The 14,691-nt window shown below is 47.7% G+C and overlaps 1 protein-coding gene across 11 annotated transcripts in view; it reads left to right on the forward strand.

Annotated features, from left to right (window-relative positions):
* The window catches only part of Pcbp3 (poly(rC) binding protein 3), a 184,112-nt gene that overhangs the window by 137,181 nt on the left and 32,240 nt on the right, over positions 1–14,691 (forward strand). For all 11 annotated transcript variants that reach the window (XM_040732085.1, XM_040732084.1, XM_013113993.3 and 8 more), the window contains 4 exons: positions 10,700–10,854; positions 11,902–11,925; positions 12,911–12,943; positions 13,427–13,543. In XM_040732085.1, the coding sequence (XP_040588019.1) occupies positions 10,700–10,854; positions 11,902–11,925; positions 12,911–12,943; positions 13,427–13,543 (329 nt within the window). The remainder of the gene's footprint in view (positions 1–10,699; positions 10,855–11,901; positions 11,926–12,910; positions 12,944–13,426; positions 13,544–14,691) is intronic.

The following is a 14,691-nucleotide window of genomic DNA, read 5'->3' on the forward strand; positions in this document are numbered from 1 at the left end:
TCCAGTCAGATGGTGTAGTATTTGATGGAACTTCCCTGCATCTTTCCGTGTTCTTTAAATTACATCTAGGTAAATTAGAATACCTAATGCTATATAAATGCTCTGTACACAGCTGTCATACTATATTAAGAAATAAGGAAAAAAGTTCTATCCACTCTTCAGTATAGATATAGTTCCCTTTTTCCCTTTTTATCTGTTGGTTCGTTGAATCTGGTCACAGAGAGCCGACTGGACTAGCCAGGCAAACAGCCCCCTCAGGACGCGCCTGTCCAAGTGTCTCACCCCTTTTCCACGCACAGCACAGAGATGTCCTTAGCAGTGAATGGACGTGCAGTGAATGGACGTGCAGTGAATGTCTGCCCGTGGGCTGCCTTTCCCTCTGTTAACAGTGGCTGGGTACATAGAGAATCTTAATTCTAATGTGACTAATAGCTTTTTAGGTGTAAGGAGTCTTTCTCCCTACCTTGTACAAATAACCTCCTGCTGCCCAGGACTTCCTGTGATGTTTCCCGTTGGTTTCCCTGGGACTGATCTGAGGGAGACTGTAAGGGGGTGCTCGGACCTCATGTTCCCACTTGCTGGCCATTTGGCTCAGCACTACTACTAAAGACTGTCCGCTGCTTTGCCATGTTTTTGAGCAGTGGTTTCTGACTCTGCACACACTCACTTGCTGTGACTGTGTGCTTAGGGTACTAAAAAGTGAGTCTTCTCAGCTTCCCTTTTCGGCACCTCAGCATCAGTACTGCTCTGTGTGTGAGCTACAGGATTCGGTCAGAAGACGTGGGCTTCGTGCTGCACGGTGGACATTCTCTGTGGGCTCCTGCTACCGCTCTCCTGAGCCCGGGGAATTTTTCGTTTTTGAAATGAATTTGCCCAAAGAATTGGCTCTATAGATCAGTTTGAAAGCATCAATGTCCTCAGCTCTGATTATCTGAGTCTCTTGGGTCTTTAGCATTTCTCCATAATAAGATCTTGTTTTCTATGTAGTAATTTTGCATATCACTTTTTTAGAGTTCTCCTCCAATACTGAATTTTTTAAATATTCCTCCAAATGGTATCTTCTTAAAATTTTTTAACCCCAGCTGATATAAATATGTTAGCTTAATCACTCTGATAAAAATCCCTTATGATTGTCATCTGTAGGTCATTTTGGGCTTCGTGTGCCAATCTTATCCTCTGTACCATTGCTGCTCCTCGCTGGTTTCTCACTATGTCCATAGTGGAAAGAGGTATCCACCACGTATCCCAGAGGGTCACTCCCAAAATAGCCCATCACACACAAGTTTCCAACTCATTACTTTCCAAGAGGAAGGCATTATTAGTCCCTTATCTAGAACTTGTAATCTAGTCTGGAGATGTCTCAGGATTCCTTGTTGAGAGCTAGTGATTGGCTGGCCCGCTGTGCTCTGCAGGCCCTGGTCCACTGCAGTGCTCTCTGAAACCATCAACTGTGTACTTGGGTGGTTGTTCCAGGTTACAGGGCTACACAGCATGGTGACCTGCAGATATCATCAGAAGACATGGGGTTCTTTGCTGTTGCGTGGTGGGTGGTCTCCACTGGCTTCTGCTACGTCTGTCTTGTAGTGCCTAGCCCGGAATGCCCCCTCCTGCTCTCATGTTCATTGTTTCCAGACATCCTCTAGTGGTGGCCAAGCTGGTCCTTTCCCATTCAAGGTAGTTGTCCCGGATGATGTTCCAGGACTGTCCCTGGCTAGGGTTGTCTCACCCCAGGGATCCTGGAGCCACGGGAAATGCTCTCTAAGTATTGGACTTTGACCTTACTCTTCTAGAGCTTTGCTCTATATGAAGCATGTGGGACATAGATTTATGAGGTGTGACAGGGGGCCAGTGTGGACTTTGGACCATGATTAGTTTAAGCTGACCTAGCCCCAAGCCCAATTTCCCCACCAAACTGTGCCCCACTTGTTATGTTGGCTGTATTCTCTCTTCCTTCATGCCCAATACCTGGATGATTGACACAGGGTGGTCCAGAATTCCTGTGTTGGGGGCCTGTGGAAGGTCTGCTGTGGTTGGGTTCCTGATTTAACTAGGATGTCTGGGGAGATGCTGCACCTGGGATGCAGGACTTTGCCATGAATGGGAGATACAGCTCTATCTGTAATATCAGAAGATTCAATTCAGCTCTTAGGTCTACCCTGTCTCTACACGAAAGGTACTATAGATCTTGAAGTGGGTATTTTAAAAACAACATTGAGATGTGTTTGCTGACATGGGTTGCATACCGGAGGCCCTTTTTACCACAGGGACTTAGAACTGTCAGCAGCGCTATGAATCCTGGCCCATTGTTAGAAAGAGAAGAGCTCTGCATATTCCAGACCAGGCCCATGTATAGCCTCAAGAGCAAAACGGAAGGGCTGAGCTCACTGATCCTAGCCTTGTCACTTTTTGTCCTGACACTTGAGTGACAACTGAACAGGCTGTTTGGAATGCTTACTGAAGTCAGGGTTGTATAAGTCCCAAACATCTTTCTAATGCTAACTGCGACTGGCAAGAGCATTAAATTGCAGAAATCTCCCTTAGCCTGGATGGCCTCAAGGACCTACATCCATTGTGCGTCTCTCACGGAGAATGAAGCAGCTAATAAGCTCTGTCGGTTTCTGCTGCCATTGCCTCATACAGCCTGATGTGGGCAGTGAGCCGTTAAACACAATAAATCAAATCTGTTTGCTTTTTCCCATCCCACATCCCTTGTAGACAGCTGAGGCCCTGGGTGCAGCCCTGGACAGAGCACAGCTAATGAGAGCAGGCCAGAGCCACTGGCCTTGACGGGCACTTGCTATGCTTGCATGGTCACTGGTGTGTTACTGGACGTGCTCTGCACCATTATCTTGTGAGAGCTCTTATAATGAGGGGCTCAGGGAAGTTGCACCCACAGTGGAAATGATTGCTGGAGATCCAGGGTACCTGCTATCTATTTCGGCTCCCCCCCCCAAAGTCTATTTCTTCCTGAGAAAGTCTTTCCATCAGGACATTTAAAATATAAGGCCTCAGCTTTCGTTTTTTGAGCTGTACGGAAATAGTGCATAATCAGGCTGCTGGTGGTCAAGAGCCTGGCCTGGAATCTGCCTGCTGGCTCTCTTCAAAGCATCTCCTTGCTTAATGCAAGGCAGGGGTGAGCGTGCTGCTGAGCAGGGACAGGAAGTGTGTATACACAGACTCACGTGCACCAAGCACTCTTGGCTGCAGCTACTGAACAACACAGCGGTCCTCGCTACAACAATGTTTACTTGACTAGCATTTATTTGTTGGCTTGAATATTATTTAAAAGAAACATTGGCCAGTTTGGTTTTTCAGAATTTCACTCTAGTGTTTCTGGTTATAAACAGATTTTTGCCATTTTAATCAGTATAAAATTTAAAGGAAGGTTTGACTCTGACCAAAATGTAGCACTTGCTGCTTTTTCCTACCTACTGGCCCACTGTGCCTTCTGGGTAGAGCGTGTGCAGCAGCCGCTGAAGAACTGTGATGTTAGGGTCAGTGGCTGACCGAGACTAAAACTAGAACTTGGTCGTTGGTTCCCCGCCTGGACAGCAGCAGCCCTGCCCAGGTACACACAAGTTCTGAGAGCAGCACTGCACTGGACATGAGGAGCAGCGAGGGAGCCCCTCCCTGTAGGATGCAGTGGGAGGACTCCCTGTTTGCTTTCTTCTTTTCAGTTCTCTGTGGCTTGTCCACGGCAGTGATAGCTAGTAGGTCTAAACACAGGAAGGAAATCCTCTGGAGGGAAAGGACAATGCCTGCAAGCAGCCCTTCTCTATGTCTCAGCTCATTCTGGCCTCGGAGGCACATAAGTGGCAGGCAAGGTAAGACTGGCTTTTTCCCAGAAGGTATTGGGCTCTCATAGATGAGTTTGAGAAAGCCATCCCTTACTTTGTGTTGTATGCAGCTCCCAGGATGATGCTCTGTGTGTGCAGCACAGCAAAACCTTGACAAAAATAAGCACAGGGGATGACTACCTTCAGGGCTTTGCTGTGATACGCCATTGTGCCCAGCTTGGCATGTCACTGAAAACCTCGAAGTTGCACCAACATTGAAACTGTAGCACATAAGGAGGCCCTGGGCCTGACCCCCTGGAACTTCTACCTAAGATCTGTGCACCATTTACAGTCGTATGATAGTGTTCAGAATGTCCACACTTGACAGAAAAAGCCAAGAATCTCAACCTGGTGGAGAAATGGTGGGAGAAACGATTGTCGGGTACCAGCCAACAATGGCCCCATGACATCACCAGAACTCACCTTTTTTGAAATAAATGTGTACAAGGGGATATAGGGTATAAAAAGTTAAGGTTTTAGAACTAAAAATCTAAAGTAATGTGTTGTGTGGACTCAATAACAGACAGAGGGTAGCAGGGACCAGTCTGTGACATGGATATAAAACAGATGGGCGAAACCGAATAGAGTTGGAGACTTTGGGACAATACAGAAGATAGTGCTGTCCATGTGGATGGTTCACTCAGTCTGTGGGATATGCTGATATTTTAAGGCCTACTAATTTTAAATAATTAAAACGTACTATCTAGTCAGAATGGAATTAAGATGTATGTCAGCATGCAAACATTTGAAATGCCAAAGCATGATCCTCTCAATAGTGTAATGGATGGAGAAGTATCAAAGGAAATTGGTCATTGGGACAATAAAAAGTAATGTATTAAAGTTTCTCAGAGTAAACACCAGTAAATTCATCCTCTAGAAAGAGCAAAAAAATGCTTCATTGGGAAAAAAAAAGGTTAAGCAGTCTTGAGTTTCCACCTGTGGCAACTGAGTGCAACCACACAGAAGGAAGGAAGGAAATGATGAAACAGGGCCAGAAACCAATGAAGTTGGGAACAAAAGCAAGGCTTTCACATCGGAGCAGCTTAGACAAGAAGGAAAAAGCAGGCATTACATTCAAGAGCCTGAAAGATTCCCATAGTGTTTTATTTTATGGGTTGGGTTCATGATAGTTTTCCTGGTCCTGTTGACTGGCCTTGGGAACACTCCTTTCCTTCCACAGGATGCCTCCTCTATTTCTGAAAATGGATGGGTTCGCATTTCAAGTTGAGCCTTGAGTTGAGAGAATGGTCACCTGGAGGCATGGGGACTCAGTATGCTGCTAGGCAAGTGGCAAATTCAAGGGAGTCTTTGGGAATTTCTAGAATGAGAAGTTTCAAATAGCAGCTGGTTAAATTTAAGGATGTAACCAGAAACTGTGGGTTTGGGGCACTATATAATCTTGGATGTGTATGGGTATCAGGAACAGAGATCCTTAAATTCTGATGTCAGAGTGTTCTATGAAGCCACAGAAATTGAGTTGTGCCCACTGGATGTATTTTGTCTGTTCCTTAAATAAGTCTGTGCTCCTTCGGGCCAGGAGTAAGATTTAGTAGTGAGTGAAGGCAACTGCTGTGGTCTGAGTGTGGTTTGAGTGATTCTTCTGAAGGCAACTTGGTCCTCAGTGGATGAGTGTTGAGGTGATGGGATCTGTAATAGGTGGGCCTAGTACAAGGCCGTTAGGTTATGGGTACGACCACCAGCAGTGAGTGGTGTAGGTTACGTCAAGTCTTTGAGGCAGGTTGTGAAGGGAGGCCATCCCAGGTCCTTAGCCTACTTTGCGTGTTGCCATTTCCCCTTCTGCTACTCTGCCATACTTTGAGGCAGCTAGAGGCCCTCATCAGGATGCCACCTTTTTGCTGTTTGGAACTTCCAGCTATTAGTGTTATGAGCCAGGTGACCGCTTTTGCTTTATAAAATACCAGCACAGAGAACATGGGATCTCTGGCAACACAGTATGGCCTGGTGCTGGTAATTGGCCCAGAGGTGCTGAGAGTGCCCTTCTGCAGAAGTCCCTGAGACATAATGGGAGAACCCAGCCCTCCCCAAAGGGAGTCAGAGGAGCAGGGGCAGGGTACGTAAGACCTCTCAAGGTTGAGTGGCATGGAGGTGAGAAGATGTCAGGATTCTGGTAAGGGGGTGGCGTGGTCTTCCCTCAGGCACCCCACCATGTATTCTAAGGCAAGAATAGTGGGAACCCAGTGCTTGTTCAACATGGAGTCTGCTCTCTAGCACACATGTGCGCTCATGCAAACACGCAAACACACACACAGTGTCTGGGCCTGGCCATAATAGGTCAAGTTTGGCCTTTGGCAGTTGCCCTTAGACTTTATTTTAAAAACCTTGTATGAGTACATAAATGGGTTAGATGCTTTTCTTTTTATACTGATATGACTATGTATTTCTTCTGTTAATTTGGTGGGTTGCACTGGTTGATTTCCAAATCCTATTGTTACTATGCATAATTATTTTCATATGTTGCTAAGTTCTATTTATTAGTGTTCTCTGTGTATAAAATGACTCAATCAAATTAATATGGCCATTGCCTCATAAACTTTCCAATTTTGTGATGAGATCATTTACTACAAGTCAATATTTTCAAGAACATGAAATTGTGAACTCTAATGACCATACTATAAGATACATGATTAGCAGGTATTCCTCTTGTCTAATGGAAACTTTATACCCTTTAACAACAATTCCCCAACCCCCCCCCCACTTCACCCTTCCCGTATCTGCCTCTCTGTGTTCAGCTTTTTTAAGTCTCACATCGGAGTGCGTTTGTGCAGTGTTTATCTTCTGCTCCTGCTTTGTTTCATTTTACACATCTTACAGGACCTTTTGTCATGCACTGAATGACATCATTTTTATGGCAGATTAGTATTCCATTGTGTATACATACAATACTTATTAATCTGAGAGTTGTTGGACACTTACTGATTTCATGTCTTGTAAATGGCGCTGCAGGTGTCTCTGACAGAGTCATTTCCTTTAGATCTGTGCCCAAGTGTGAAATTGCAAGACCCTATAGTGGTTCTGTTTTTAATTTCTGGAAGGATTTCCATACTGTTTTTCATAATGGTAGAATATTTACCAATTGGGTCCAGAGTTCCTGTTTCTTTGTGAATATTAATTAGTGTCTTGGTGACAGCCACGCTGAAGGCTTGTGGTGTTATTTCATTGTGGTTTTTCATTTGCATGTCTCTAACTCTTAATTTCCTTATATTGAGAGATGTCTACTGAAGTGCTTGCCAACTTATCCTTACCTATTTTATTATAAACTCTCTATTCAGAGGTTTGGCTTATAGATATTTTCTCCTGTCTAATTGTTTTCTGCATTGAGCAGAGGCTTTTTAGTTTGATGTAATCCTGTTACTTATTTTTGCTTTTGTTTCCTGTGCTTTATGAATCATTTTTAAAATATCACTGCCCAAGCCAATGCCACAGAGCTCTTCCTCTAGTGCTTTCTAGTTTCAGATCTTACGTTCAAGTCTTCCACCCATTGCTTGTGTGTATATGTGTATGGTAAGAACCCAGTGTTACTCTTCAGCATATGGATACTCGGTTTTCCCAGCCCCTACTCACGGGAGGAGCCATCTTTCCTGTGTGGTTAGTTTCCTGTTGCCAGCATAGGACTGGTTGTTTTTAGTGTAATTTCAAAAATGACAGTAGATTATTTCCATTTCATGTAAATGCATGTCATTATTGAGATGTCAGGGCTCAAGTTTGCCATTTCATTTTTAGTTCTCTGTTTATTCTTTTATCTGACTTTTAAGGTTTCCTCTTGCCTTCCTGGGAGTTATTAAGCTTTTTTAAAAATTCCATTTTGATTTGTTAATAATTCATGATATCATTTTATCAGTTTGAAGGGGAGGTAGGAAGCTTGCCTTCCTTTACCCTACCCCAATATACTATTCATGTCAGACAGTGCAGTAATTTTTACTTTAGCCACCAGAAATAATTTTAGAAACCGGAGAACAGAGGCCTATCGTATTACCCTCATCTAAAAGTGCTCCTTTTCAAAACTGTGATTCTCAGCACATACTTCACAAACTAGTGGCATCCCTGTGGTGAGCCCATAGAGAGAGAGTGTGTGTGTGAGTGTGTGTTGATGGTGTCCATCTACCCTTATTTCCACCTACCACATTTTACCTGCTGTGTTGGTTAGCCCTTCCTACCACTGTGGAGGAACTTCTCCCCCGCTGTGCTCCTGGAGTGGAGCCACTGGCAGCGGTTTCTTTGTTTCCTTCGTCCTGGAGTCCATCTTCTCCTTTCCTGGGCCTGCAGCTGTTCTCTAGCAGCCTTTTCCTTCTCAGCACTTCTGTCTCAGCTGTGCCTGGTACCCTCCCTGATGGTTGGACCACTCTCTGCTCGCCTCTGCTGTCCCGTCATCTGGACCCCTGTCTGCTGCACACCCCTGTCCATCATTGGCATTTTACTTTCACTGTACCCCTTCTTTATCTCTTTGGTTAATTTAGCAAGAATGTCTTCTCATTGGTCTAAAGAGATGGCTCGGTAGGTGAGAGAGCTGGACAAGCATGAGGTCCCGAGTTTGGGTTTCCGCACCAACAGAAGCTGGGTGTGGCCCCATGCTACCTGCAAGCCTAGCCCTGAGGGAGGTGGATCTCTGGGGCTTGCTGGCCACCTGACCAGCAAGTTCCAGAGATGCTGCCTCAAAGGAACAAGGTAGAGAGTGACAGAGGACACTCAGTGGCCTTCATATGCACAGTGCATACTAACACGTACATACATCATACACACATCACCACCACCACACAAAGAATATTCCTGGGTGCTCATAGGAGCACTGTTGTGGTTGCTGACTCACAGATGTCAGCTAATATTAATGTCTCTGTCACCTTGGGATTGGCATCGACTGATCTTCATCCACTGTGAAATCTCCATGGATTTGGCATGGCAGGTAATTTGTTGAAACATGAAGGTTTGGGCATTACAGGCTCAGGCTCTGTCCCTTGGCCTTCCTTTTCAACCAACTTCTCCTGGCTGTACGATGGTAGGAAGCAAAGGGATCAGGGTGCAGCTTTGTCCTGGGCTTCTGTAGTCATCCAGGCATGGAGAAACTCCTACTGTCCCTTCATCGTCCCTCTGGCTTTGCAGAATAGCATGGCTCCTTCCTGCTCCCCACAGCCTGCTCCTGACTCCATGAGTCAGGACTTGCTGTCCCTGGGGTTTGAGTGCTTCTGTGTCTCCTGATGAGGGCAGGAGGTGCTGGCTGCTGGGCCCCGCTTTGAGGAGAGTTTGGCTGTACTAGGAGATGGTGCATCAGGGTGTAGCCACACTTGCTGCCTCCTACTGATCCTTTGATGAGAGAGCAGGTCTCTACAGGGTTCAGGGTTGGCGCTTTTCCATCTCCAAGTCTGAGAGACCCACACAGCCTCACCTGTTCCACAGGACAGCTCTTCACTTCCAGAGAGCTTTTGTGCCCCCCCCCGTGTGTGTGTGTGTGTGTGTGTGTGTGTGTGTGTGTGTGTGTGTGTGTGTGTGTTTGTCTGTCTCTGTCTTTCCTTATTCTCTGATGGAGAAAGGCACTGGCCCAAGTGACTGATCACTCCTGACAGCCTGGAGCCGAAAGCACCAGGGGCAGGCATTGACCTACTTTCTCCTTCCTGAGCTGGAAACATTTATGTAACAGACAGCCACAGAGCCCTGCTGTCCCCGTGATGGGCAGGAAATGCTCCAGACTAGCCCCAGTGTGGTCCAGTTTAGGGCCCTTGCAAATCAACCTTAGCAGAAGCAGGGCTTCCCCTAAGAGCACTTGGCTCGGCTTATCACAGGGTGTCTGCGAAGACGTGTTATTTGGTGTCACATCAGTCTCCTGAACCAGGTGCTCTTTCCTCCCGAGATCCTTCTTTGTGAGCTCTTGCTGGGGTCCAGCATTCCTCGGGGCCTATGCAAATATCCTGGCCAGCAGAACTCATCTGCTGTGCTTTTTGCCCAGAGCAGCAAGCAGCCACACATAAGAAGACATCACCCTCCACACTGTAGTGCTGAGGCCCTATATTCCGCTCCAGAGCCTCTCCTGAGGATGGACAGCATCTAGAAACCTTATTGGAGCTACTCCTTCCCCTTTCATTCACCCAGAGGAATGACCTGCCTGGTGTGTGTGCGCGTGTGCGCGTGCTCACACGCGCTAGCCTAGCTAGCATTGTTGGTATTTCCCTAATGAGGGTGAACCATCTTCTTTCTTGCTCCCTCATAAAGTACTAGCCCAGAGCCTGTGGAGAACTCAGTGATGAGAGCTACTCACCAGGAAGACCTGATCCCGGGGTCACCCACACTGGCACAAAGCCATCATGTCACTTTCCCACAAATACTCTTGTAACCATAACCTGTCTTTGCCTGCAAACAAGCTGAAGCCTGAATTTACCCCATAAAGCTAACGGTTAGAGATTGTCCACAGAAAGCCTGTGAACAGCACAGACCAGCACTGTGCAGGGAGAGCATTTTGGCTTTTGTGGGAGAACAGCAGCAGCTTAGCAGCCAGAGACCAAATTCACTGGGCAGAGAAGGAAATGAATGCAGGAGCCTTTCTAGATAGTTGTAGGCAAAGAGGGGTTCTGAAGGGGGTCAGGGTCTGAGTCTGCTCCCTGATGTCATAGAAAGTAGACAGATGAAACACTAGAAGAGGGGGTTTCACCAGACATCCTGGCATCTAAGAGAGGCCATGATAGGGGGGAAATGGAGTCTTCAGGGCCTAAGTGACCTGTACAGGGTCACATGGTTAGGACCCAACTCTATACTTCTCCTATGGTGGTGACAGTGGCACACTACCCTGGAGGCTGAGTCCCATAGTTCTAGGACCACAGGAGAGTGCCCCTGGTCACAGCTGTGCCTTCTTGTTCCAGGTGACGCCATCTGGGCCCCATCCATCCTTCCTCACGGCACCCTCAGCACCTTAAGCCACCACCCTGAGCTACATTTTGGAGGAAAGATGGACTCTAAGGTCTCAGAAGGTGGCCTGAACGTAACCCTGACCATTCGCCTACTGATGCATGGAAAGGTGACGTGGGGCCTGCCAGGGATTTGCTTTGTTCTTATTCTACACAATCCCAAACTCCCAAGGTGTTGCATGTGCAGTCCCAACTACATTTCCTTATAGCTACTCAAGACGGTTGGCCTGTAACTCACCATATAGTGCCTGTGTCCTACGTAGTCATACCTCCCACCCGACCCAGTAAGACAAGTGCTGTGTTTTCTTCCTCTACCCTGAGAAAGCTAGCTCCCAGCTTTCCTGCTACAGGATTTCCTCCAGGGCTGGCCACTAGAACAGCAGTTCTGGGACATCCAGCTTCCCAGAAAGCATGTCCTCTTACACACAGACATCCCTGTTCCGTGGTGGAGTGTTCTTTCCTCTCACAGCACGGCCCCACATGGGATTCTCTACCCATCGGCCTAGTTCCTGTGACAGAAGGGCTACTGCTGAGCACCCCCTCCTCTCGTCACCTGAGCCCACGCCTTTCACATGGATCACAGCAGAGGCAGCTCTGAGTCCCAGGGCGTGACTATTGTGAGAAAAGTGGGAAGTCAGGCTGGCCTTGCCCAAAGTGGCACACCATGGCAGAACCTTGCTGGGGCTGTCCTGTGAGCTGGGACCACTAGTCCAGGTGCTCATATACCCCACAGGCATTAAAGTACAACTGCAGAATGGTGACGGCTGTGCCCGTGGCTTCTCCGAGTGCCCTACATTGTAAAGCAAGCCCAGCCGCTGAGGTTATTTCCTGGCCATCTGTGGCAGGGTCTCCTTAAGTGCATGGGTAACTTGCCCTCTGCCAAGAAGCTTGTTGATGAAGCTCAGCCCTGGTCAGTCAGGCATAGGGGCGCTGCACAGCCTAACACAGACACATCTTGACTAGAGTTTTGCTCTCGCATGGGACAGGTGTATGGCTCAGTGGGAGAATACCTATCCAGTATACACAAGGCCTTGCTTGGTTCCACCCCAACACTGTAAAAACCAGAATCCCCTCTCGTGTCAGATAGACTGTTTTTTGAAGTCTCAGCCTCACAGTGCTCTGTGACATCATCTTTCTTGATTTCTTTTTCCCTACAGGAAGTTGGAAGCATCATTGGGAAGGTAATTATTGAGTGAACTCATCTTTCTTGGGGTGTCTATAAGGTGATAAACAGAGACAGCAGTAGCTGCTGGTGCTGACTGGCCCCGGCAGGCATACAGCCCATGCTAGAGGAAGTCAGGGCCTCAAGGAGCTCTGCCCCAGCAGCCCTGTTCACGCCCCCTCCTTACTTAGACAACAGTACCATGACTCTTGCTCTTGGTTCTCAGGGAACCATGCAGGGAGCATTCTTCCTGGATACTGGCAGGGCCCAGCTGGTCACTTTCAAGCTTGTTATTGCCACCTCGGTGGCTGGTACATCTGGGTTTCAGACCCTGGGAAACATCACTGTGCTTGTACTCTTCAGAACTCCTGTATAAAATGACCTTCAGGGAATTAGAACTCCTCTTTATACACCTAAAGCAAAAGATGTTTCCATGGGGAGGACCAATCAGAAGTCTGTGTGAGAGCAATGACTGGGGGCCAGGCACTGCCCTCCCAGCATGCTGCACTTTGCTCATCTCTGGCAACCCTGCACCTGTACAGTAGGAGAGCTGCTAACTGCTCAACGTCCCAACTCTTTCCTAACATTTCTTTGAAAAGGGCTTCGCAGGGCATCACCACACATGAAACAGCATTTGAGGCAGGCTTAACCCCTGCTGGGCATCCCCCGGCAATAGACCCATCCTAATACCATATTTGTGGTGCTGGCATGAAAACGGACCTGATTCTGATCAAAGCCTGCCCACAATGGCCATCTATGCCACTGCGTGACTACGCCTCCCTTCCCATGCCTTCGTTTCTTCATCTGAGCTACCCCTGGATTGTGTGGCCAGTGAGTAAAGAAGCAGCTAACTCACGGATGCAGGCGAGGACAGAGCAGACTAGAGGCAGGCAACAACTCACTGTGCTAGCAGCTTCCAGCACCTAGGGCTGGGCCAGGCCCGGCCCATGGCCCCTCTGTGCACTTGGCAGTGACAGACTTCCTTATCTGTGTCTCCCTTCCAGAAAGGAGAAACAGTGAAGAAGATGCGGGAAGAGGTGAGTGTGCTTTACTCTAGATGTCACTCTGTCCCCAGGTCAGGGGGGTTGGCACTGCCTGTGACTCTCATAAACCTGCCCATGTGTCAGGGATGCAAGGCTAGGAGGAGGGGCACCCAGTGTTCAGCTGCAAGGGTGTAGGTTTTCCTAGGAAGCACTGGGACTCCTACTAGTTAGAATTCTACTCTGGTAGGTCATGATGACACACACCTCTGTAACCCAGCACCAAGGAAACAGGCAAAGCGGGGGGGGGGGCTCAAGGCCAGGATGGTTACATGAGACCTGCTTTTAAAAAACAGCAGCAAAACCTTAAAATTCCAATTTACTGGGGATTTCTGGCAAGATTTCACTGTTTAGAATGAGATTTTCAAGCATGTCTCAGCACTAGTGTCTGCTTGAAGTTGTGTACAAGGCTGGAGAAGCCAGGCCTGCATGGGCCAGCTTTCATCTCTGCCAGCTCCATTTCCTCTTGTCTCACCTTAGAGTGGCGCCAGGATCAACATCTCAGAGGGAAACTGCCCGGAGAGAATTGTCACCATCACAGGCCCAACCGATGCCATCTTCAAAGCCTTCGCTATGATAGCATACAAGTTTGAGGAGGTAAGGCACGGGCTGGCTCCTGCATCCATTCATCTGTTTGTCTCGCGTGGTTGAGGAACTGGCTTGCTTGTGACAAGGCTACCTCAGAATTCTCTTTACCTCCAATCGCCCTGGTGCTCACCGCTGCTTCTATCAGCTAGTGAGGGTCACCACCCTTTCTTACTCCTGAGGTTGGACTTGCCCCGTGTGCCCTCTGGGGAAACTCACCTGGAGTTTCCCGGGCACCACGCAGAGCCTCGGTACACAGGCCGCATGGTCCCAGACAAAGCTCTAGCTGCCACAACTCTGGGCTCAGCTACACACAGGTATATGTAATACTAATGTGTGCTCTCGGTGAGCTACTCTTGATGTTTGCAGTGTTTCCACTTAATGTTTATCACATATGGTGATTAAGCTGGCTTTTTTTTCTGTCACAAATGAGGGGTGATGGTCAAATTTTGTGGTGGGCTTTGTGGGTATAAGCAAAGACCCCTCTGAGAACAAGCAGACTGTATATGCACAGCTTGCTATAACAAGGAATCAGCCTCCATCATTTGTCACTGGGGGAAAGGGACATCACATAACGGACAGAAGATTTTAGGTATGCCCTAAGAGTGGCTGTGGGTAGGAGAACTGGAAGTCAGGCTTCCTGCAAGAGACATGAGAGCAAGGATTTGCTTTCTCGGGTGGTCTCTGACTTAGAATTGGAATCAAGTCTTAGGGAAACTATGGGTATCCTGGGTTGAAGCCAGAGACGCAGCTGTAGAGGTATAGGCCATTCTCATGGCACCCATGGCCTGGCCATCACCAGTTTGCATGCTGAATTCTCATGTGCCCTTGCAAGAGGCTAGCCAATGAGGAAAGGGCTTAAGAGCAGACATTTTGCAGGGCTCAGCTACCTTGGTGGGCACCAGTGTTGAAGATCACCTTGGCCTTTTTGTTCTATGTCATGATTATCATATACCGATTGTGTGATTGCATTGAACATGTAGGGCACTGGGAGAAAACACTTAGTCACTGTGACAGAAGCAAAGCTGTTTACAGTTCCTGAAACGTCCTTTGAATCCAAGAGCTCTGATGCCCAACCCAGGCCAAGAGGACTACCCAGGACTGTGATGTTCAACATCAGAGACCTGATAGGTCCTTCCTTGAGATGACATAAGCCGCTC

This window comes from Mesocricetus auratus, unplaced genomic scaffold (assembly GCF_017639785.1).
Source record: "Mesocricetus auratus isolate SY011 unplaced genomic scaffold, BCM_Maur_2.0 Super-Scaffold_100027, whole genome shotgun sequence".
Classification (NCBI taxonomy): domain Eukaryota; kingdom Metazoa; phylum Chordata; class Mammalia; order Rodentia; family Cricetidae; genus Mesocricetus; species Mesocricetus auratus.